Genomic DNA, 27051 nt, shown 5'->3' on the forward strand with positions numbered 1-27051 from the left:
GAGATTCCATGTGAATTTTAGGATGGATATTTCTATTTCTGCAAAACATACTTTTGTAATTTAATAGCGGTTGCATTGTATCTGTAGATCATCTTAGGTATTTTGACATCTTAATAATATTAAATCTTCCAGTTCATTAATGTCTTTCCATTCATTTGTGTCTTCTATAATATCGTTCAACAACATTGTGAAGAGTATAAGCCTTTTTCCTCCTTGGTTAAGTTTATTCTTAGTATTTTCTTCTTTTCGATGCTGTTGTAAGTGGAATAGTTTTCTTAATTTCCTCTTTGAGCCATTTTTATAGTATAGAAATTTAACATCCTATTATAATGCAAACCTCTCAAGAAACTGGGTACAGAAGGAATATATCTCAACACAATAAATACCATATAGGTTAAATCCATAGTTAACAGTTTGTTTAATAGAGAAAGTTTTAAATCTTTCCCTCTAAAATAGACCGTTCTCACCACTATTTTTCAAGATGGTACTGCAGTAAAAAAACTTGTGAAATTTTTAGTTTTCTACATATAGATCATGTCATCAGTGAGGTGAGATAATTTTACTTAATTAGTTAATTTTTCTTAAAATTATTACATGTAGCAGTGCTTCCAGTGGTAGCAACTTCCCATCCTTTAGATCTCAGCTTAAACAGTAGCTTTTAAGAAAGGCCTTCTCGGATAACTTTATCTACAGTAGAACTCTTCCTCTTATTTTCTGTCACAGTACCCTATTTGCTGTCTCAGAAGCTCTGAATAGTACCCTATTTGCTGTCTCAGAAGCTCTGAATAAAACAATAATTACTTTATTAAACTCTCCTCTTATTCATTGTTGGACTCTCTTGTAAGTATGTAAGGCCCATGCCGGAAGGACCATTTACGTGACTTTATTTTGGTTTTATTTATTGCTGTGTTCCCACTCATAGCACAGTTCCTGTTGTGGAAATTAATAAAAGAAACTTTAACCAAATTTGAGTCCGGAAGCCAGTAGGGGAAATTCACTTGCCATATCGTACATTCTAAAATACACCAAAGAGGAAGAGACCTGTTGTTGCATCTTCAACAGGAAGTAAACCTAGTTTACTACTGGGGGAAGATTTCCCTCCGCATGTGGAAAGAACCCAGCCAATGAAAAATGCCATAGATCAGTCCATGAGAAGCCATTGCCTCTCTAAACTGTTACTTTACCCAGGTATTTTCTTTTAGAAGAGCTTGTCCCTACCCCCATTTTTCTTCTATAAAAGCAAACTTCCCTCTCTTTTCTTCCAGATTTCCCTATGGTTCACCATAGCATGTACATCCCAAATTGGAATTCCTTTGGCTATTCCCAAATAAACTCATCTTCAGGGAAAAATAACAGGCAAATTTGCTTTTTAAGTTGACACTAGCATAAAATTGGTGGTCTTAATTTTTACAAAGCAATTGTTAATTGGATAAAGAATTAGTTTTTAAATCTAAATTTGTGACAAAAAATTTTAACATATGTTACCACACTTCAAGACAGAATAAATTGAATACTAAATAAAAGGAAAGAAAAATTTGCTATGGCAAGTGAGGGATTACTCGATAAATTAATCTTAACTGGAATAAAATGACGGGGCTGATATTTTATTCTTGACTGGCAACAGTCTTATAATGGTTCTAAAGCTTTTTTTTCCTCTGTGTTACATCTTTCTGATGTGAATTTTGTGATTTGGGCTAATATTATCTTTACATACAAATGTTCTTTTAAATTTTGTGCCAAATGCCAGTGAATTTAATTAAGCAAGAATTAGTCTTGGATATATGCCAATTCCAGGACTCAGTTATAAGTGTGGTCAAGAGAGATGAAATGTCCAGTGATCCTTTCTGCTGTTGGGAACAAGATACTATCCTCTTAAGAACTGTTATGAACTTTCAGGAGGTTCTTAGTTCTGCTTAAAGCATGCGATTAAAAAAACGCACAAGAATGTCTCTCAAAATCTCAAGTCCAATAGTCAGACTATATCAACATGCTAGAATGAGAAGTACTAAACAAGTGAATGATATTTTTCTATTTTGAAGTTTTCAGGAAAGAAGTTAGTCCAGAAAAATTTCCCTGGCTGGCAGCTATTCTTATGTAAAATTAGGGTTTATTGCCTTTTTGATAAATTATCCTAACATGATATATTTTTGTTTTTCTGTATGCATCATGGAAATCCTAGTAACTAATCTTCTGTGCAAATAAAAACAATCTTCTAAATAATCAGGAAACTCCATGTAGAAAATGGACAGCCAAATGAAACAAAATCTATCCTCAGTCATAATGCAGCCTTTTGTCCTCTATTGTAGTAGTGGATGAAAGAATTCCAGATCCCTATGAATGAGTTAAAAAATCTTCCTTCAGATTATGGGCAAACTACTACAAGGTAAGGTTAACAGTAAATAGTGGGAACTAGCTTCACAATTGTGTGAATTTCTTCATTATGTAAGAAACTAAATCACTTTGGGATAAATCATACTTAGAGTCCAATTATAGTCTTGCTATTTAAAAATGTGAGATCTTGGGAAAATTAATTAGATGCTCTGAGCCTCAGTTTCCTCAAATATGAAATGGGGATTACAGTTCTTGTTACTATAAGTAGTAAATATATTATATTTTGAGTATGTGATTGGAATTCAATATAGAAGTTTTGAGCAGTAGTTGAAATAATCACAATAAGATTTAGAAAGGTATTTTGAGCTCCTTCAGGAGAAGAAATTGTTGGAGGGCAAAATGAAAGTGGAGAGACTTAACAGGAGGCTATTGCAGTGGGCCAGGAAGAAACAGGGTTTGGGAAATGATCAAATTTGTGACATATTAGAAAGTACAGTCAACAAGACTTATTAAGTGTATCAATAAGTAATACAAAAACAATAAAAGAGTGAGGGACACTGTGATATTAATTGTCTGAACAATTTAATGGAAGGTGATACCATTTAATGAGATCAGGAACATCTATGTCTATTGTGGAAAATTAAGTTCTGTAACTACTAAATTGACATCCAATTAGTGACATCTAAAATTGGAGATGTTGCATTTACACATTTGTCAAATAGGGGCTAGAGACACAAAACTGAAGTTTTTCAGAATTTATTGGTCATACAAAAGTGAAATATCCAACTAAAGACCCTAAAAATGTGATCTCAATGAGACCTGAGGTGATCCATGGTAGAGACTTAAAATAAATAATTTGACCTGCTCATTTTGAATATGTAAATAACCTTATATGGGTCTCAAGTGTTACACTTTTGTGACTATGAATGGTGCACCTTTTCATGGAATTCTCTTCCCATCATCCCTTGTTCTTTCACTTTTCATGTAAAACTCAGCTAAAACATTGCTTCCTCTGGGAAACCTACTCTGATTTCAGTTTGATCACTATCTTGCTACACTGTGACCTTTAGTATTGTGTGAATAATGGAAAGAATTGTGTGAATTTGTATAATGGTATTTACTACATTAGCCTAAAATTGACTGATCCCTCCTTATGTATCAAATCACTGAGCATAGGCAACTGTGTCTTGATCAATTTGGTAATCACAGTGTCTACAACACTTTTGACACAAATAGATACCCTTTGCACATTCTATAATGTGAATCAACAAATAAAATAGTAAATGTATAGTATGCATTTAAAAGTTTTCCAACTTGCTTTGTAGGTAAACTGCTTCTAAGACCTGAAGTCAGCACCTAAAAAGACTGGATGGAACAGAGGAGCATTGTGACATACTTTGTCCTCTTGGGCCTCACACAGGATCCAAAAGGGCAGAAAGTCCTTTTTGTTATTTTCTTGTTTGTCTGCATATTGACCACGGTAGGCAACATGCTTATAGTTGTGACTGTAACTTTCAGTAAGACCCTGGGCTCTCCTATGTACTTTTTTCTTGCTAGCCTATCAATTATGGATGTTATTTATTCATCTTTCATTACCCCAAGATTGATTTCAGACTTGTTCTTTCAGAGAAATACCATATCATTCCAATATTGTATGATTCAGCTCTTTATAGAGCATTTTTCTTCTGGATCAGGGGTGTTTCTTCTGTTGGTGATGGCCTATGACCGGTATGTGGCCATCTGTAAGCCCTTGCATTATTTGGTTATCATGAGGTGATGGGTGTGTATTGTGTTGCTGGCAGTGTGTTGGATTGGAGGTTTTCTGCACTCAGTAATTCAACTTAGCACTATTTATGGGCTCCCATTCTGTGGCCCCAATATCATTGATCACTTTATATGTGACATGTATCCTTTATTGAAACTCATCTGTGCTGACACCTACATCATTGGCCTTTTACTGGTGGCCAATGGAGGACTGATCTACACTATCGTGTTCCTACTCTTACTCATTTCCTATGGTGTCATCTTGCACTCTCAAAAGAACTTTAGTCATGAAGAGAGATGGAAAGCCCTCCAGACCTGTGGTTCCCACATCACTGTGGTTATCTTTTTCTTCATTCTTTGTATTTTCATGTATGTAAGACCTGCAAAGACGTTTCTCATTGACAACCCCCATGCTGAACCCATTAATCTATACTCTGAGAAATTCAGAAATGACAAATGCTATGAAGAAGCTCTGGAGAATAAATGTCATATCTTCTAGTAAGTAAGTGCATCATCTACCATGAAGAGAGATATTTGAAATTAGGGTCCATTTCTTTGGAACGCAGAAGTCTCCTTAAATCTGACGCTGACATTCTTTTCTTCAAAGAATATACGATAATTATAATTAAGGAAAGAACAATGTGATGGTGCTACTAATCACTGTTTCTCTCCCTGATAGAATATAAGGTCTATAAGGTCTTTATCACTTCACCTGGAAGGTTGTAATGCTTATATATCAAGGAGTCAATAATATGTAATGAATTAGTGAGGATATTTTTATATAGTTACCTTAACTTTTAATCAATTTATACATTTCTCTTTTTTACTAATTTCTGAGACTTAGTATTATTCCTATTTATATTCTTCCGTTTTAAATTAATTCTTATTATTATAGTATTTAAAATAGTTAATGCTGTAAACTCTGTCTTCCCTATGAAGTTTCAGTTCCATTATATACAAAATTTTTAGTATAATCCTTCTAGCTTTTTAAAGGAAAAATTGAAGTGTAATAATAATAAGTGGTAAAAGCAAAAACCATACAAAATGAGATAAAGTGTAGAATAAATTTTCTATTTATCTCCAATATAATTTCCAGTCCTCTTCCCTGAGGCAGTCACTTAACCTGTTTCTTAAGATTCGTTAGGTAATCATCTTTGCAAATGCAAATGTATCCAAATATGTTTGTGGGTTTTTTCTGTGTAGTGAATGTGTGATTTTACTATGCAACATCTTGAAGATATTTCCATACCAATCCATATAGATCTAATTATTAGTTTTTCTCATACTGTATAATACTGCCGTATAAATGAATACTAAAATTAATGCATGCCTCCCTCTTCATATTGCACCTCACGTTTTGTTATGACAAATAATTTTGCAATAAGTATGTTTCTGGTTATGTGCAAGTATGAGTTCCTAGAATGAAACTGCTGTGTATGTATTTGAATCAATGGTCAGATGTATGTATAGAAAATGCTGGTACTCACAGTTATTGCCAAACTGCCATCCCAGAGGTTGTACTAACAGCTGCATTCCTGCCCACTATCTATGAGAATACTTTTATCCACGTTCCCCACAACTAGTACCTGATAAATATTTATGGCATACGATATATGATTAAACTTATTTCATTTTTTATGATTTAATCATAATAATTTTGATATAATTGAGTTTGAGCATCTTTTCACATTTAATATAGTTTGTATTTCTTTTTCTATTAATTGTCTATTAACGCTTTTTGTCTATTTTATTTAATTGTTGATCTTTTGCACACTGATTTTCATGAGTTGTTTATATACTAAAAATGAGTCTTTATTATTGTTTACGTCACTATTATTTTTCTGGCTTGTGTTATGGTTTTGAATTTTTTATACTATGTAGAATGCTTTTGATATGTAAAATCTTTTCCTTTACATATTGTATTTAACTTTTTTTAGCTTTTTGTATCTTGCTGGAAAAGACTTTCCCTACTTCATTCTTACCAAAATATCCTTCAACTATATTTAGCATTTACTTTTTAAGCATTTTTGTGGTTTTGATTTTGTTTTAAAATGTTTGCTACATCAGAAATTTATTTTGATATAGGAGTTGCATAGGGATTGCATTTTAGTTGTTTTTCTAAAGTTTAGTTTTTTTTCACAGTTTCGTAATTATCTTTTTGCCATTGAATTGGAATTCTGACTGCTATTTTATAAAGTCCCATATGTAATTGGATCCAGTCCAGGACTCTATTCTATTTTGTTGATGTCTTTATTCAGATACCAATTGGTACAAAATATTATTGCTTTGATATATAACACATTTTGTTATATGATAGGACAAGCAATCTTTCATTACTATTCTTTTTCAGAATTATGTCTAGTCTCACATATAAATGTTTCAAAATTAAGTTTAAAATAAACTAATAAGTTTAAATTTAAATAAGAAAATAATAATTTAAAATTAAGGTAAGTTTACAATTACGTTAAATGATGTTAAAATAGGTTAGTGACAAAACAAAGTTCAGTTATTATTTTAAATGATTCAATTTAAGAAGATTAATTTAGGAGGAGTTTATATCTTTAAAATATTGAAAAAATATATCTTTTTCATTCATCAGGTCATCTTTTATACTCTTGGGTAGTGCTTCCATTTCCTGCCTGTGTTACTTATCCCCTATAGACAGGTGCTGTTCTTTACTCATGGCACTTAAAATGCTAGGTGACACTTTAGCTCTAAGGAAAACCATCTCTTCCAGGAAGTGCATGACTCAAGACTTTGCTGAGCATCTTTTTATGATGCTGGGATCATCCTGCCCATGGTGGACGCCGATGACCACTATGTGGCCATCTGCAAACCTCTGTACAATGAAATCATCATGATTGACAAGGAAGTGCCTTCCTCTTTCGAGTGGTATGAGCCAGACGCTATCCTCTTTTAACCATTCAGATCATCTTCACAGTCTGGCTGCCTATCTGTGGCTCCAGTGTCATAGACCATTCATGTGTGATTTAAACCTTCTGTCAAAATTCGCCTGCATGGACATCATACCTTTGGTCTCTTTGCTGCTGCCAACAGAGGATTCATCTGCTTGTTAATTTTTTTCCTCTTGATCATCTATGTGGTCAACTTGTACTTTCTAAGGACCTATACCTTGGAAGGGAGATGCAATGCCCTCTCCACCTTTGTTTCTCACATCGCTGAGGTCATCCTAGTCTTTGTGACCTGCAAATTTATATGTTTGCACCTAATCACCACCTTCTCCATTGAAAAAGCAGTGGTTGTGTTTTATAGCATGATGACTCCCTTGTTAAACTTCTTAAACATACTCAGAAATTAGAGATGAAAAATACTATGACACAGTTCTGAAGTAAAAAAGTGACTGAGAAATAATTATAACAATATAAAATGACTTTATCCTTTAAATGAAGAAGAGAAAAGAATATACTTTCTATGGTTCAGGGCCAAATGAAAAATATTTGTCAAAAGTATGTTGGTGTCATCTTATAGGCACTTCCAGGAAAGGTCTAAGAAGGAAATTATAAATCATTATAAAAATATCCTAATTTGGATTAGTGTATTTCTCAATTTGTTAGCGAACTTTAATGTAGTTTCAACATTAGTTAGGGTTCTTGTAAAATGCAGATTATCAGGACATAGAAATAGAGATTTAAATTTGGTAATTCTGTTGTTGGATTGACATATCTACCTTTTAAATAAATTACTCAAGTATATCTGAAGCCAGTGATCTTTGCATACACTTTGAGCTATTTTGCTATAGTTTATATTCTCATCATGAGGCTATTAATGCAGTCACCTTTGTTCTTAAATTTATTTTTTAAATTGCGGTAAAACATATATAACAATATTTACAATTTTAACCATTTTTAAGTGTTCAGTTCAGTGGCATTAAGTTAATTCACTTTGCTATACAAACATCATGACCATACATCTCCAGAACTTTTTCATCTTCTCCAAATTGAAACTCCACATCCATTAAACAATAATTCCCTATTGCCCCTCTCTGAGCTCCAGGCAACCAACATTTGACTAAGTGTTTATGAATACGACAACTTTAAGTACCTTATGTAAGTTACATCATACAATCTTTGTCCTCTTGTGACTGCCTTATTTCACTGAGGAGGATGTGTCATATATTGCTCTATTTTTTAGCATGTGTCAGAATTTCCTTCCTTTTCAAGGCTAATATTGCATTATATGCATATACCTCATTTTGTCTATACATTTATCTGTCAGTAGGCACTTGGCTTGCTTCTATTTTCTGGTTACTGTGAATAATACTGCCATGAAAATGGGTGTAGAAATAGCAGGATTTTTGAGTCCTTGCTTTCCATGTTTTTGGATATGTATCCAAAGGTAGAAATGTTGAATCATTTGATAATTCGCTTAATTTTCTGAGGAAATATCATGACATTTTCCATAGTAGCTAAACAATTTTACATTCCCACCAGCAATGCACAATTGTACCAGTTTCTCCATATTCTCTCTTACATATGCTTTCTGTTTGCTTTTTTTCTTTAAATAATATTGATCCTAATGAGTGTGAAGCTGTGTTTTATTTTGTTTTTTATTTGCATTTCCCTAATGATTAGTGATGTTGAGCATCCTTTCATGTGCTTACTGGTCACTTATCTATCTTCTTTGGAGAAACGTCAGTTCAAATCCTTTGCTCACTTTTAATGGAGTTGTTTGTTTTCTTTTTGTTGTTGAGATGTAGAGGTTATTTATATAGTCTGCACATTAATATCATATCAGATATATTATTTGAAAATATTTTCTCCTATTCCATGGGTTACCGTTTTACTCTGTTAGAGTGTCATTTGATTCATAGAAGTTCTTAATTTTGATAAAGTACAATTAATCTATATTTTCTCTTCTTGCCTGTACTTTTGGTGTCATATGCAAGAAATTATTGCCAAATCCAACGTTCTGAAGCTTTTCTTCTCTGTTTCCTTCTAAGAGTTTTATAGTTTTAGCTAGTATTTTATGTCTGTACGGTATAAGTTCAGAATTCACTTTCATTCCTTGAATTTTAGATATCTAGTTTTCACAACACTGTTTGTTCTACAGGTTGTCCTTTCCCCATTGAATGTTCTTGGCACTCATGTTGAAAATCATTTTGAAAACATATGCCAAGGTCTCTTTCTAGCCTCTCTATTTTATTCCATTAGTCTCTGTGTATATCTTTATGCCAGTACCACGCTGTTTTGGTATCCATAGGCTTGTAGTAAATTTTAGAATCAGGAAATGAGAAATCTCCAACTAGGTTTTTCTTTTTCAAGATTGTTTTGATTATTTAACATCCTTTGAGATTCCGTGTGAAAGTTTGGATGGATTTTTTAATGTTTGCAAAAGACACTTGGGATTTAAAAGTGATTGCGTTGAATCTGTAGGTCACTTTAGGTAGTTTGACATCTTAACAATATTAAATCTTCCAGTATATGAGTTTCTTCCCATTTATTTGTGTCTTCTATAATATATTTTGGTAACATTTTGCAGTTTTTGGTGTAGAAACCTTTCACATCCTTGGTTAAGTTTATTGTTAAGTATGATATTCTTTTTGATGGTGTTGTAAATGGTATTGTTTTCTTAGTTTTCTCTTTCAGTCGTTCCTATTTAGTATAGAAATTCAACACACTTTTCGATAAATAGCTCTCAAGAAATTGAGTATAGAAGGAATGTTCCTCAACATAATGAAGACCTTATATGACAATTCCACAGCTAACATCATTTTCAACACTGAAATGTTGAAAACTTTCCCACTAAAATCAGGAACAAGACAAGTCTGCCCACTCTAATCAATCCTTTTTAACATGGTACTGCAATGAAAATTCCTGTGAAATTTTTAGTTTTCTACATATAGATCATGTCATCTGTGAGGCAAGAAAGTTTTACTTAATTTTTACTTAATTTTACTACATGTAGCAGTGCTTCAAATGGTTGTAACTTTCTATGTCTTGGATCTCAGCTTAAACATCACCTTTTTAGAAAGGCCTTCTCAGATAACTTTATCCATATTAGAATCCCTCCTCTTATTTTCTGTCATAGTACCCTGTTTGCTGTCTTAGAAGAACTAAATAAGAATTACTTTAAAAAACTGTCCCATTATTTATTGTCTGACTCTCTTATAAGAATGTAAGGCCCATAAGGAAAGATCTTTTACATAATTTTTTTCTGTTTTATTAATTGCTGTGTCCTCACTCATAGCACTGCTGTGTTGTGGAAATTAATAAAAGAATAATTAAAATAAGTTCATAAGCCTCTAGAGGAAACTCTCACACTCTATCATACATCCTAAAATACACCAAACAGGAAAAGACCTGTGCTTCCATCTTCAACAGGAAGTAAAACTACTTTACTACTGAGGGAAGATTTCTCTCCGCACTTGGCAACAACCCAGCCAATAAGAAATGCTGCAGCTCGGACAATGAGAAGCCATTGCCTCCCCATTACTTTCCCCCAGGGACTTTCTTTTAGAACAGCCTCTCCTAACTCCCCCTTTTCTTCTATAAAAGCTAACTCCCCTCCCTTGTTTTCTGGCTTTCCTATGGTTCACCATAGCATGCACATCCTGAATTGAAATTCCTTTGGCTATTTCCAAATAAACTCATTTTGAGGGTGAAATAATAGGTGAATTTGCTTTTTAGGTTGACATTTGCTTCAAATAGATTCTCTTATTTTTAAAAAAATAATTAATAATTTGATAATCAGTTATTGAATCTGTTTATTTACTCAGTAAAGTACCATCATCTCCATGTAACATTCTTTAGAATAAATGTGTTTGTAATAAGACGGCTTGTTAACAGGAATGCTTCTGAAATTGATGAAATTCCACCTGAGTGATAAATTTAAATGGAGAATTTCAGATTAGTTTGGTATATGTCAGGGTTCTTATCTGAAGAGACAGAATCATATCTGGAAAGATTAATTAGAAGGGACTTATTATATGAAATTATGGCATAAAGAATCTTTGGAAGGACTAGAGTCACAGATTCCATTCTGAATGATAAGGCACAATTTTCAGAAGCACATCTTATAGGACTGGCTTGCTAAAGGACATGCTGCCTTTGCTGACACTATGACCATGTTGGCAGTGGCTAACTGCAAAGGAGCAACCACTGCCCTGACCTAGGAACGACGCTGACTCTGTTGACTCCCTATGAGAACCCAGCCTCAGATAACTAATTTCCAATTTAAAGACTTGCACATATGATCCTGGTTGGCAGAATCCAAGTCACATGTCTGCACCCAATTGTCGTGGAGATCTGGAAAGTGTAGTCATTTGGATTTTATGTCAGGAAAGTGGAGACTACATCCTCTGGGTCATCAACAACATGGCTGTGTTCCAAAGATTTTGGGCAGCCATACACCTTTGGTTTTCAGTATAGTCGGAGATGGAATCTTGTGTAAAGTGTTTTATTTTATCAAATAGATAGTTGTCCCTGTTTCTCTTTGCCTTACACATAAGCAAGAAGAGAGACAAAAAGGACTACAAGTAAGTTAGTGCACAGAAAAATTATTGATACTATAGAGAGCTATGGATATTTTCATTTAATTCTTACTGAACACCTACTCTGTAAACATTGTGCTTGGTGCTCAAGCAGAAACACAAATAACTGATATTTTTTAACCTTCCCAGTATAGTATAGCATGTGATTGGGGAGCAGTTTTACAAAAGGTTTTCTATCTTAATTTTTAAATGTTTTAAATGGAAGATTTCCTGAATTACAAAAAAGATTACTGAGGTTAGGGACCAGTTTTAAAGCAGCCTTGTACTCTTATAATCTCTAAATGTACTGGAACATGATAAATCATAGTGCTTATCTGTTAAGTGAATAAACAAGTTATCACAAGATTTTAGGAAGTCACTACTAATAATCATATTTACAGGTAGTTTTGTCTTAAATCTGAAATAGACATACAGAAGAACCTATGGAACAAACCAACAATGTGACTGAATTTGTCCTCTTGGAGCTCACTCAGAGCCTCCAGGGTCAGTAAACATTATTTGTAGTATTCTTCCTCGTCTACATTGTGACAATGTTGGGCAACATGCTCATTGTCATGACTGTGGTGCTCAGCCCAACTCTGGATGCCCCTATATACTTCTTTCATGGCTACTTAGTGCTTATGGATACTATTTACTCTACTACAGTCACCCCAAATATGATGACAGACTTACTTCATGAGAAGAAAACCATTTCCTTCTAAGCTTGCATGAACCAGCTTTTTATATGGCACTTATCTGGTGGTGCTGACATGTTTCTTCTGGTGGTAGTGGCCTTTGACCTCTACATGGCCATCTGTAAACCCTTGCATTGTTTGACAGTCATGAATCAACAGATGAGTGTTCTGCTGCTTCTGTTGGCTTGGGTTGGAGGTTTTTTGCATGCTACAGTTATACTTCACTTGGGTTATAAACTGCCTTTTTGTGGCCCCAATGTCATTGATCACTTCTTCTGTGACATGTATCCCTTATTAAAACTTGCCTGCACTGACACGTACATTATTGATGTCACTGTGATTGCCAATGATGAGGCAATCTGTGTGTTCATCCTTATGCTCTTCCTCATATCTTATGGGGTCATTCTCCACTCCCTGAAGAATCTTAGGGAGGGAGGCACAAAGCCTTATCCACTTGTGACTCCCACATCATTGTCTTTTATACCATTACCACCCCTATGTTGAACCCCTTGATCTATACTGTGAGAAATGGAGAGATGAAAAATGTCATGAGAAATCTCTGGACCAGAAGAAAACAATGAGGCAGCAGAGAAATGTATCACCTGTTTTCAGTGAAGAATTGTTCCTTCCAGGAAAGCCATGGCTGATTCTTTAACTGTAGTAAATTTCTCCCCATGTTTAATAACTTGTGTGTGATGAAAAACATTTATTATGTGAATACATCCCATGACCAAAATATATTTTTAAGATTTTCAAGATATATATTTTGTTTAAAATATATTTTTAAGATTTTCATAATTTCTTAGGAAAATATATGTTCAGTTTTTGCATATAAAATGTCTCTGTTGAGACTGTAGATTTATGTCTATGTTATGAGTTATACTATAATTAACTGTAAATTTATTTTAGTTAATGGATGGTTTTCTCATGGTTCTTTCTTAAATAATGCAACCATTTTCAAAATTAATTGTGCTCATTACAAATTTTATAAAAAGTAAAATAAAAAATAATACAAAAACCTTGTTTCACTTCTTTCCACACAGACAACACTTGTTAATATTTGAAGTATATATCTTGTCTGTATCTGCAAGATACTTTAAATGTTTAGTTTTTTTCATATTGCTTCACACATTAAGATTGAAGAGAATTGATGCTTCAGCATTCTAATATTAATCATAAGGAGGCTAAGTATAAAAAAGGATTCAAACGAGCAAGGCAGAAATGCAGAAAAATAACTAAATCTTGTGTATTGTTCTGAAATCATAGTAGTAGAAATCATAGCGTCTCCTCAAGTGGAACAACTTTATCTGGTGTTACATAGTCATAAAGATTATCCATTAATCTTCCCAGATCATTTAGAATATCTGCAAATACTCTGCTACTTTTCAATATCCCCATCTTCTTTTTGTGCTCATATTGTTTCATAGCCTTCTATGGTGACCCAAGCCCCACTTTTCACATGTAAAATTAGCATAATCTATAATCCATGAGCTTCAAAATATGCAATTCAGAACTCCACACCAGATATTTTTGGTGATATTGCTAAGAAAGATGCTGACAATATATGCTATTCTTCCCTCTCTTATTAATGGAATATAGTTAACTAGATAACAAAGAGGCCAGAATATATGGTTTCATTTGACAAAGAACTCAATCATAAAATCATCGCTCTCTGAATCAGGCTGGAAACAAAATATTAACCACCTCTATGATGGTAGAAGCATGTGGTCAAATAAACTCATGATTAGGCCTCACTTATTTAGCCTGGATTGCTAAAGAGCTAATGCTATGGTGAAATAAGTCCTTTTCATTGGTAAGTCACACAGTCTGAGGAAACTTATATCCTGATTTTTATTTATTTTATTGAGATCATAATAGTTTATAACATTGTGACATTTCAGTTGTACATTATTATTTGTCACTCACCATATATATGTGCTCCTTTACCACTTACGCCCAACTCAGAAAACCCTCCCCCTCTGGTAACCACTAATCTGTTCTCTTTGTCCATGTATTTGCTTATCTTCCATGTATGTGTGAAATCATACGACATTTGCCTTGGTCTGGCTTATTTCACTTAACATAATACCTTCAAGGTCCCTCCATGTTGTTGCAAATGGGAAGATTGTGTCTGGTTTTATGGCTGAATAGTATTGAATTGTATATAAATACCACATCTTCTTCATCCATTCATAAGTGGATGGGCACTTGGGTTGCTTTCACATCATAGCTATGGTGAACAAGGCTGCAATGAACATAGGGGTGCATAAGTCTCTTTGAATTTTTTTTAAAATTGCAGTAGCATTGGATTATAACATTATACAGCTTTCAGATGAAGATCATAATATAGTTCGAATTCTGTGTAGATTACATCATGTTTACCACCCACAAACTAATTATAGTCCATCCCCTCACAAGTGAGCCTAATCAAACCTGTTGCCCTCCCACCTCCCCACTTCCCCTATGGTAACCACCAATCCAATCTCCATTGCTATGTGTTTGTTTGTTATTGTTTTTATCTTCTACTTATGAGTGAGATAATACAGTATTTGACTTTCTCCCTCTGACTTATTTCACTCAGCATAATACCCTCAAGGACCATCCATGTTGTCACAAATGGCTGGATTTCATCATTTCTTATGGCTGAGTAGTAGTACATCATGTATAAATACCACATCTTCTTTATCCATTCCTCCTTTGATGGGCACCTAGGTTGCTTCCAAGTCTTGGCTATTGTGTATAATGTTGCAATGAATATACGGGTGCAGGTATGTTTATGCCTTTGCGTTTTCAAGTTCTTTGGATAAATACCCAGCAGTGGGATAGCTGGATCATATGGTAGATCTATTCTTAATTTTCTGAGGATACTCCATACTGCTTTCCATAGTGGCTGCACCAGTTGCACTCCCACCAGCAGTGTACAAGGGTGTACATCTCTCCACATCCTCTCCAACATTTGTTGTTTCCTGTCTTATTAATTATAGCCATTCTGACTGGGGTGAGGTGATACCTCATTGTAGTTTTGATTTGAATTTCCCTGATAGCTAATGATGTTGAGCATCTTTTCATATGCCTGTTGTCCATCCATATATCTTCTTTGGATAAATCTCTGTTCAGATCTTTTGCCCATTTTTTAATAGGGTTTTGGTTTTCTTGTTGTTGAGCTGTACTTGAAAAACACATGGACACATGGGGATCTGAGGGTCACAATTATTTATTCAGGGATTATTAAGGACATTTAACACATTATTTAAATGTGTTGCACATAACTGCACTGAGGACAACAAACTATTTTATGTAAATAAATAAAAATATGAGTAACAACACTTGTCGGCCTTGGTCATACTAAAGCAGGAGTTAGGAGTCAATATGTTGTCATTCTGCTCTGTGTCAATGGCTCTGAGGGCTTCTTCTCACCATTGTGATTTTCTCATTTGCTTCTAAACACATAAATGTTTTTATGTTATTGCCTTATCTTATTCTCACAAGAACCCTATCAATAGACATTCTTCTTATACTCATTACAAAAGTCGAACTTGAGTCTCAGAATTTAAGTAACTTGTTTCATGACATAATACAACTAAATAGAAGAGTCTGGATATGAACCTGGGTCTGTATGAATCTGGAGCTGATGTTCTCACCCACTTCATTTTGCTCTCTCTCTTGCTTTGACAACAAGATAAGCTGACCACAGCTGGATCGTATATTGATAATCTTTACTTTTTAATAAACACTTGTTGACTAAGTCAGTGACTTATAGAGTTAGTTTTATGCTCTAGTTTTCTTGATGACAGCTTGTAGCTGGATATTGAGTTCATAGTGCATAGAACCCTGGGAAAATAGTGGAAATGGTTATTTTAGAGTAAACAAAAAGGCAGATAGGGGCTGGCCCCGTGGATGAGTTGTTAAGTTTGCACGCTCTGCTGCAGGCGGCCCAGTGTTCCGTTGGTTCGAATCCTGGGTGCGGACATGGCACTGCTCATCAAACCACGCTGAGGCAGCATCCCACATGCCACAACAAGAAGGACCCACAACGAAGAATATACAACTATGTACTGGGAGGCTTTGGGGAGAAAAAGGAGAAAAAATAAAATCTTTAAACAAAAAGAAAGGCAGATATTAACATACAGAGTGATAAATTTTTTGGTTTATTAATATTGTTTTTCTTAATTAAGTGGCATTCATAAAAATCAGCTTAGTTTTAATAGTCAGAGTAAGGCCCATTATTCTTTTATTCAGCTATTTAACAAACATAGATATATGTTTATGTACACATACGTATGCTATTTGATTGATAAATTTCTGTTGTATATACAGTTGAGGACACAATCATTCTTTGAAGCTATCTACCTATGTAAAATGAAGTCAAAAGTTGGAATAATTATCTAGATGACTTACAGAAAGCTTTCTGTGAGTAAGGTGGCTGGCTTTTTAAGTGAGGGAATAGTAACTACAATTGGTAAGGGCATTTTATCATAAGAAACATTTTCACATTTTCCACTTTGAGCCTCATCTTAATTGTGTGAGATGAGCAGGCAGGCTATCTATGAACGTACCTACTTTACTATAAAGTCATAAACTTGCAACATATATACTTTGTAGAATTGTACTTGATCAGGTTGGACCACATTGTATAAATGATTAGCAAGTAATTAATAAAACCTCAAAACTCTGGCTATATTTGACATGATGTTTCTATTCCTTACCTATGTGGTTGTTGACAATTTGTAAGTAATTGAGATGTTACCTTCTGATTCTGCATAGGGTGTGCTATGGGTTGAATTGTACCCCTCCAAAGATCTTGAATTTCTAATCACCAGTAGCTGTGAATGTGAATTTATTTGGAAATAGGGTCTTTGCAGATGATCAGGTTAAGGTGAGATCATTAGGATGAGCCCTATTCCAATATGACAGGTTTTCTTATTAAAAACAGAAAATTCAGATGCAGAGACAGACATGCACACAGAGAGAATACCTTGTGAAGCTGAAGACGGATTGGGGTGATGCATCTATAAGCCATGGAACACAAAGATTGCCAGGAAATCACCAGAAGCTAAGGGAGAGGCATGGAACAGATTCTCCTTCATATCCTCAGAAGGAACCTTATAATAAAACCAAATAATAAAGAACAGAAGGCAAAGAAATAGAATATAAATATGAAGAGAATACAGCTAGAACCTAATTCTGGTCTTTGAATAGAAGACTAAAACTGATAAACTCCTACCACGTGGTGGTAGTTATATGGGTGTATACATTCGTCAAAAGTCATCTATTTTACGTTTAAAAAGGGTGCATCTTATTGTATGTAAATTATATCTAAGTTGATTTAAAAATAAAAATATGTAAAAACATTTTTCTTTCCATTCCCTCTTTCTCTTCTTCCTTCCTTTACCTACTGGCTTCAAAATGTTTTAGAAATGATAGAAATTTTAATTAGTTTTCATTGTAATCATTTATATCATAATGCATTTTATTAGTTATTAGGATTTATAATAATTCTATTTAACAGTAACATTTTCTAAAAGAGAAAACTAGGAGAAGAAACTTGCCTAAAGTCACAGAAACATAAATAATGAGGCTAGAATTCAATTATATCACATCTATTTAACTTTTACCTGGGCTCTGAGTTTTCTCTGCCATTAGAAAAGATTTTGTTTAAATGAAGAGATTTGGTGACATTTCGTTGTCTCCCTTTGTGACAGTGAAAATGTGCTTTATCCTTAAAGCATGGTGCATGGGTGGAAAACTTGGTAACTGAAATGGAAGGGGTCCCTTAGGACTGCCAAGGAGAGGAGGAGGGCTCTGAAGAGAGAATCTGCCTGTTGACAACCTTTTCTGGGATTAATTGGCCCCATGGTTTGATGTGATCTTGAATTAACTGAGCTAAGTAGCTCACTGTGCAAATCCTTCAGAGTTGGATGGGAAGAGTGAAGTCCTCATCCATCCAGAGGCTGGACTTCATGAACTTTTATGAAATCTCTACAAATATCTGATAGAGAAAGGAGAAATGTTTAACTCCGGTGTTCTGCCAAGGAATGTTTTGAGGTAATAGAGCTGGCTTTAAAGATGTTGCCATTACAGAATAGTTGGGCTATTTCTCTTTTATTCCAGAATGTTCTAAGAGTAGAAATAAAGAACTTTCTGCCAGTATTACAGACTCTTTTGAGATTCTAATTCAGGCTTTTTAAGAAGAGTTGGCTATCCGTGGAATATCTTCCCGCCCCATAGATCCTGCAATAGGAAGCACTTAGGACTGGGTTCTAGGCAGTTGTTATCATCCGCTTCTGTCTCCTGAGAAACCTTAAGTTCCAGGAACATACTTCCCACAGTGATGAGATGGTTCTGATGTTTCAGGGTTCCCCAGCTTTTACTGGCCTCTGCTTAATGCAGCACTGTCTCAGGCCCAATTCTTATTGAAAAGGGAGGTCCATTGAAACGAGCAGAGGTATAACATCCTATACCTGCAGATTCTTATTTGCAAAGCTTAAGGTCAGGAGAAGGAGAAGGATGCATACTGATAATATCATGATTCTATGATACTGATTGTCCTGATACTAATGATGCTAATGTTGGCTGCCCAGGACCCACTCTCACCGCTACTAATAGCCAGAAGTTACATTCTCTTTTGGGGGTTGGAATAAGGGATAATATGGGGAGTGGAGGAGAGAGAAGCAAAACTCCCCAGTGAAATCTTCAGACAAATTATTCTTTATCCCTAACGTCGCTCTTTGCTTACCCTCACACTGTTGATTTTTCTTGTCTCATCCCTTGATTCTTTTCCTTCCCTGGCTTTTCCCACAATAACATTTTTCCCTTGGGCTCTGATACATGCCACCATTCTCTGACATCTCTGTCCCCTCCTCCTCACTATTATTTTTCAATTGCACGTATAAAATGCTGATCTCTTTGTTTGACTCATCCTGAAGTGTGCACCCATTTGATAGTCAAGACGTGTACTGAACATATCAGTGGTTTTCTTCTTTGCCTGTTTATGGCTTCTTGGCTTTATGCTGTCTCTGCTCAGATGGTTGGAAACTGACAGTTTGCATGGCAGTGTGGGATAGAGTGGAGAGATCACCATGGGCCATGAAGGCTTGGGTTCTGGTTCTGTTTCTTCTCTGACTACTTTCTGCTAAACTCTGCCTCCCAGTTTAATCAGAAGTGCACAAAATAGAACAGCATGAACTTGCCTTATGAGATATTGTATAATCAAGTGAACAAAAGATATTAAGCAAAAATGAGATAAGGCTATAATTTGGGATTGCATTATTCAGTAAACACATATACACGCTTTGATACTGGAAGGCTTTTAGCAAGAAAGTTATTTGGGAAAACATGGAAGGCTTTGCTGGATACTCTGTGCACAGGTAGAAATGGATATCAGAGAAAGGTCATTTACCACTAAAAAATATGGACATTCAGGGAATGAGATAGTCTAGGGGCATTTCTAAGGGGCAGCAGTGTCAGGCATGGTTGGAGTATCTGTAAGCAGAAGCACTGGGATGAAAATGTGGAAAGCAGATGATGGCACAGAGTGCTTCAGAAGCCCCAGTGAGTATACCAGCCATGGCATTCGAAAACCATCATAACCGTTTTGTTATAGTTATGACTCATCATATATTTAAAATGCCCACTTTTCCTTTTCAAGGTAGATAAAGGAGTTAAAAAGAGGGAGAGGACAGAAAGAGTTAGGAGAGGAGGAAATATCTGAAATTGTGTCCTTTCTTTCTGTTTAGAAACATAGAATAGGCCCATGAGAATTCACTTAAATAATTCCTGGACTGGCCATCTGGAATAATGATGTTTATGAAATATCAGCCTGATTTTCTGGTATGTATGAGCTAATAATTCTCACAATGAACACTCACATAGGTATCTCATTCAAAGTGTTATTTTTCTTCCACTATATTGTGTGAGACATTTTATTTAGAGTTTAATGAGTATTAAATACTGTGTGAAAGGAATTATTATGTTCTATGTTTTGGGTATATAAAAATGATCCTGTTTTTAGAGTAGTGAAAATACTTTTCATGATACATGATAGATACATGTCATTCCACATTTATCCAAACTGTAGAATGTATACCAGCAAGAGTGAACCCTAAGGTAAACTATGGACTTTGGGTGATTATGATGTGTCAGTGTAGGTTCATCCATTATAACAAATGCACCCCTCTGGTGGGGGATGCTGATAATGGGGAGGCTTATGAATGGGTGAGGCAGGGACAATATGGGAAATCTCTGTACTTTTCTCTTAATTTTTCTGTGAAACTAAAACTGCTCTAAAAAGCAAAGTCTTAAAAACAGCAGCAAAAAATGATCCTGTTAAAGCTGAGGAGAGATATTTAATTTTACTACTCCCCACAGAGGCTGAGTGTGAACACTTATGGTCTTCTCTAAGAATGGAAGTGACAAGTCTGAAGCCTGTGATGAATCATATTTAGGATGCCTGTAGGCCCCATCTTTATTTTGTTGGGGCCATAGTGAATCCAGGTGTATGGTTTTCACTGAGTTTCTAAGTGTAGGGGATAGAAAGATAGACGTCTGTACTGGAACTCTGATATCTTGAAGGAGGTAGGCACTTCATTACAGATGATCTCAAAGTCCAATTATTCTAAATTTAATTTAAAAAATGACTAGGGGGGAGGGCAAAAGGGGTGATTAGGCTCACATGGGAGGGGATGCACTATAATTAGTGTTCAGGTGGTGAACATGATGTAATGTACACAGAATTTGAAATATGATGTACATCCGAAAAAAAATAAAAATTAAAAAAAAGAGTAAATTTCATTAAAGAGCTTTGAATGATTTTTTTTAAGTACTGGATAAATCTTTTTGGTGTGGAAGATTGGCCCTGAGCTAACCTCTGATGCCAATATTCCCCTTTGTTTTTTCCTATCCCAAACCCCAGGAAATGCTTGTATGTCCTAGTTGTAAGTCTTTCTAGTTCTTCCATGTGAGCCACCACAAAATGGCTTAATGAGCAGTCTGTAGATCTGCGCCCAGGATCAGACCTGGCAAACCCTGGGTTGTCAGAGTGAAATGTGTAAACCTAACCACTACACCACCAGGCTGGCCCCACTGAATAAATCTTGATAAAAGCTATTTTCTTGTTTTTTGTGCTTCCAAATTTTGTATTTCACCAATAAAAATATATTCAAACTTCATAACCTAGCTTTCATGGCCTTCAGCCAGGAAGACAACATTCTTTCCCAAGCTTTTCTGCTACAAGTTTTGAGTCTGGCTAAACTGGAGTTTTCATGTTGACCTTCTTTCTATTTGCCTGATAAAGTCTGCCCTATCAACCATTAAAACTTTGATTTCATTTCCCTCATCCCAAATATCCTCACTCTGATTTTATTATATCTGTGTCCCATAACTTTTCACAGTCAAGGACTTATTTTAGTTTTACTTTCCTCTCATCTTGGGCCCCATGTATTGAAGCTGATATGGACTTTTTATTTATTTTTCAATATTTATTAAAGATATTTGGAATTGTCATTCCTAGCTTCTGATCACCGTAAGAAAACTAGTATGATCCACAGTGCTGATAAGATTTCAGCCACTCAGTAAAGGCACTTAATGATTTAAAATAACTGTGCCAAAGATAAATGAACAATTTGAATTAATAGTTTTGGAAAAATGGAATGTACTTCTTGAAAAACCAGTACTAACAATCATAATGAAAGTAGCCACTCCAAATGCAGGTGCTCTATACTTGCATTGTCTATATGCTTTGTCCATGTGGAATTATATAACCATAGCACTCTAAAAGTATATTATTTTATTATTTATGTTTACAAGTGAAGAAAATGAAGTACAGAGACATCAAGGATCTTGTTAAATATCACACCATGATAGGCAGTTTCGTGGTATGTGAATCAAGGCAGCGTGGCTTCAGATTTTAAGCACTGATTTCTGTGCTAACACACTTCCTATCTCTGCTTTTGAGATTTTGCATTGAAGAAAACCTGGTTTGGAACCTAACTATTTTCAGTTAACATTATAGTTCATCCTTTAATAATTATGAACTTTTCACTACTAATTTATCTACCTTTAGGAATTTGTACTCTTCTCTCTGCAGAGGGCTTAGACTCTTCTAATAGCAATTACATAATGACATATATAATTAATGATCTTATCTCCATTTATCTTAAAACTCATATTAAATTGTTAAGAACAGGGGCGTATTTTCCCCATTCCTCACGATATCTCCAGATAATTTTGATTCAATATTTGAAATGGTAGATAATTGTGGAATTACGGAAGACAAGTGAATAAATATTATAATTTTAAAATATTTTGAAACAATAGATTAAATTACACTGGGGAAATTGACAGCTTGGCTTTATGAAAAGGAAAAAAATTCTCAAAAAAAGAGAAAAAGCAAAATCATAATAGTGGAGATAGAATAGGTTGATTCGCATAGTTTTTAACTTATTGAGCCAGATCTTTTCTCATTTTATCTGCATAGTAACCATGATTATGTCTAAAGTGTCTTTATCAAGATCATGCAAAGAGTAACATGGATTTGAACTCATGCCATCTGACTCCAGCAACCGTATTCTTAACCAAGAAATGTAATTATTTTGCTAGACTAATAGCCATTCTAGATAAAATATTGATTGCAAAATATGAGCTGACAAAAGATAAAGGATTCTTGGAAGGATAATATTTACATTAAAAATGCAGTAAAATATAAAATTTGGTTAGTGATAAAAATTTGCATGCCTGGGGGCTGGCCCCGTGGCCGAGTGGTTAAGTTCGCGCGCTCCGCTGCAGGCGGCCCAGTGTTTCGTTGGTTTGAATCCTGGGCGCGGACACGGCACTGCTCGTCAGACCACGCTGAGGCAGCGTCCCACATGCCACAACTAGAAGAACCCACAACGAAGAATACACAACTATGTACCGGGGGACTTTGGGGAGAAAAAGGAAAAAATAAAAATCTCTAAAAAAAAAAAAAATTTGCATGCCTGTTATAAAAATAGATTTTTTTTCCTACTGACCAAGTGAGATAATAAGATAGGTAACATCACAAGATAACCTTTATTTTTTGTCTGCATATTCATCAGCTTTTCTGCAAAATCATCAACCTTGAAATATTGGCCATATTTGTATATAAAAAAAGGATACAGTGATAGACACATAGGCAAGTATATTTATACAATGTTTCTGGAAGGACATAGAAGAAACTGAAGGTACTTATTTCCAGGGAGTAGAAGAATAGATTTAAATATTTAGAGATAGATTTAACTTTTCTTCTCACGTTCTTCTGTTTACTTTGAGTATTTTGTGATGACCATGAATTACTCTATAATAAAAATACAGTTAATAAGAAGGTGCGAAACTCTTTAATACTTAATAACAATGATAATCTCTAGTATTTGGGGGAGCAATATTGTACTTTGGAAATTATTATAAAATTGTTTGTAGAATTATTATTTATGAGAGTGAGAATTGGAAGCAATATAAGTCTCTCAAAGGACATGATTAAATAAATGCTTCTTATAAAAATGTACGCATTATCACAGTATTAAATTGATAAACTTTGGAAAGCATGACAACATGGGAAGAACTTTCATAAAAATTCTAGTTAAAATCAGAACACAAAATATTATATGATGATTTCTATCACATAAGCTATATATGCCAAGAATAAGGACTTGAAATAGAAAAATCATAAAATTTTATATTGGGATTATGGGATTTTTTAAAATAATGTCTTTATAAGAAGTATCCTGGGGAAGTCAGGGTAAAGACAAATATATGAGAGTAAAAAACACTACTTACATTATAGGCATATTAGAAAATTTATATCAGATCAAATTCATAGGCAGAGAGGCTCAGTATTCTAATGGGCTAAGTTCAAGAGTATAGTAAAGAGATAAAGAGTAGTTTCCCAAATTATGAGAACCTTGAAGTGTTATCCAGACGCCTGTTATTCCATGACCATCAGTGAAGCTGATGTCTTGAACACAAAAGGCATAGGTAAAGGGTTGTCAAAGGAAAGCGTATTTCATCCACAACCCTGAAGGGGTCAGGGATAATGGGACTAAAAATGAGTGAACCAAAGTGAGGATATTTTCTTCAGGAGGGATTCTCTAACAATATTAGTGCTTACTTATATTGTAATAGTGTTATTCAGATTTCAAAGCACACAGATAAGATGAATAATATGTGAAATATATGTGTGTGTACATGTATGAGTATAAAGTCTTTTTTTCAGTTCTTAGGAAAACTCAGAATAAGGTAGGGCAAGTATCTGTATTCTACTTTTTATATGAAGGCTAAATTTCAAAGCAATTAAATCACTTGCTCAAAAAAGTACAAGTTGTGCAGTTCTTAATCTTGGTAGGAATCAGAAATTTTAAGAACATTTATTTTTCATTTGTACAAAAGCTTTGGTCCAATGCAATGAGTGTCTGAATTAACAGAGAGATTTGAGAGAGGCTTGACTTCTGTACATTTACAAAGATTCATAGGGGATTAAAGGAAGTTGGAGGTTACAGGATGGTGTAGAAAAAAGAAATTCAGACTTCAGCCCACTGATCTCCCTAAGATGTCATTTCATTTTTTCTCTCTGCAGATTAAACTTTTGCCAACTGCATCTTACCTACAACCACTAGCATGATGATGAATAACAGTGTGACTGAATTCATTTTAGCTGGGTTGACACAGGATTCAGGAAAGCAGAAAGCAATATTTGGAGTCTTCTTGATTCTTTACCTCGTGACACTGTTGGGGAACTTTCTCATAGTAGTGACTATTAAAACATGCAGAACCCTTGGGAGCCCCATGTACCTCTTCCTTTTCTATCTGTCCTTTGCTGATGCTTGCTTCTCTACAACCACAGCTCCCAGATTGATTATGGATGCCCTTTCTCAGAAGAAGACCATTTCCTTCAAAGAGTGCATGACTCAGGTCTTTGCAGTCCACTTCTTTGGCTGTACAGAGGTTTTTGTGCTCATCCTCATGGCCTTTGATCGCTATGTAGCCATTTGTAAGCCCTTGAGATACACAACCATCATGAGCCGGCAAATCTGTGTCGTGTTGGTGATTCTGGCCTGGGTGGGAGCTTGTATCCACTCTTCAGCACAGATTTTCCTGATTTTGAGATTGCCCTTCTGTGGTCCTAATGTGATTGACCACTATTTCTGTGACTTGCAGCCCTTATTGAAACTTGCCTGCATGGACACTTACGTGATAAATGTGTTAGTTGTTTCTAATAGTGGGGCCTTATGCATGATGAGTTTTGTAATTCTTCTTATGTCCTATGTTGTCATCTTGTACTCTCTGAGAAACCATAGTGCAGAAGGAAGGCAGAAAGCCCTTTCCACATGCACTTCTCACCTTATTGTGGTTGTCATATTTTTTGGTCCGTGTATATTTATATACACACGCCCACCAACCACATTTTCAATAGACAAGATGGTGGCTTTGTTTTATACAATTGGGACACCCTTGCTAAACCCACTGATCTATACACTTAGGAATGCAGAAGTGAAAAATGCCATGAAAAAGTTATGGTGTAGCAAAGTATGACTTCAGGTAATAAATGGTATACAGGGGTTCTAATAGATACTTCTCCAACAGCTTAGTTTAGTTTCGTTTTTTTCTTTTGGTTTCTGATATTTATTTCAAGTGATATTGCTTTAACAATGTACCTCCAATCCAAATACAATTTATGGGAAAAATGTTGCATTTATCCTGCATGTGCAAGTTAGTTTTACCCCCCTCCCCCCATTCTCTATAGTAGAAACTTCGCAAACTGTTCAGGAAAGACATATTCAAAGAATTTGCCTAATTGTTTCATGGACAGGAAACATAAAATATTCCTGTTGGGACACAAATGATTAAAAAAATCTGTGGATAGGTATATAACGTAAGTACATATTCTTTTATTATATATTCAGTATGCTTATTCTAAGATGATTGCATTAGAATAACATTACTTGAAGACCATAACCATTTAGAACAAACTATGATGACCCTTACTTTCACTCTATTGGCATCTGACCATATTGACACACTGACTAATGACAAAATGACTGTGTGGGTGTGTGTCCACGAATGAATACTTTTTTAAGATTTTATTCTAGTCCTTATGAATATGGCCGTTAAGAGCTAATCCATATGGGACTGGAAACTTACAGAATAAAGGTTGCTTTCTTGATGGCCTGATGATTAGAGAAGATGCTCTGAGAAAATGCTACTCTGGAAATCTGTGCTGATCCTGACTCATTGGGAGTATCTACACTGGTGGACCCTCGAACTCTGATAAAAGCTGGGAATATCTGTGAAGACCTAGAGTATCACTAGAAAACCTCTCAAAATACTGTGAATGGTGATGGAGGGACGAATCTTATGGTCGGATGTGATGGCAATATTACCATACAGTTGTGTTTTCGGGGTCTTTCACATTGCCCTTCACAAAGGAGAGGGAAGAGGCTGTAAGAGAGTTTGGCAGCAGGTCTATGCAGAACGGAGGGTAAAGAGAAGAAAGGAGAATAGATAACAATGCATGATGAAGACAGAGAAAAGATGAAAGGAAAGAGGAAATTTTATCCATGTGGGAAAGAAGGAAATTTATCTTCCTTATATTTTGAGAATCACTGTTGTGTATACGAACATTTCCAGGAAAAATGATGTTTCGGGATATTTCTGTATCATTGACCTATGTAGCTTAGCTTCCTTGGCTATTATGTTTATTTTGTTATTAGAAAAGAAGGATATAATTTTTGTTCCTCCTAATAGTGTCTCAAAATTCAAAAT

General features: G+C 34.9%; 1 protein-coding gene and 3 pseudogenes across 1 annotated transcript; all 4 read left to right on the top strand.

Moving 5' to 3' along the window:
* Positions 3701 to 4574, top strand: OR4A47ZP (olfactory receptor family 4 subfamily A member 47Z, pseudogene; annotated as a pseudogene).
* OR4BG1P (olfactory receptor family 4 subfamily BG member 1, pseudogene) lies at positions 6725 to 7443 on the top strand (annotated as a pseudogene).
* Positions 12028 to 12851, top strand: OR4A130P (olfactory receptor family 4 subfamily A member 130, pseudogene; annotated as a pseudogene).
* Positions 24907 to 25821, top strand: OR4C200 (olfactory receptor family 4 subfamily C member 200). Its single transcript, NM_001391213.1, is given in 1 exon segment — positions 24907 to 25821. A coding segment is annotated over 1 exon segment (915 nt).
* The last annotated feature ends 1230 nt before the right edge of the window (positions 25822 to 27051 follow it).

This window comes from Equus caballus, chromosome 12, assembly GCF_041296265.1.
Source record: "Equus caballus isolate H_3958 breed thoroughbred chromosome 12, TB-T2T, whole genome shotgun sequence".
NCBI classification, from domain to species: Eukaryota; Metazoa; Chordata; class Mammalia; order Perissodactyla; family Equidae; genus Equus; species Equus caballus.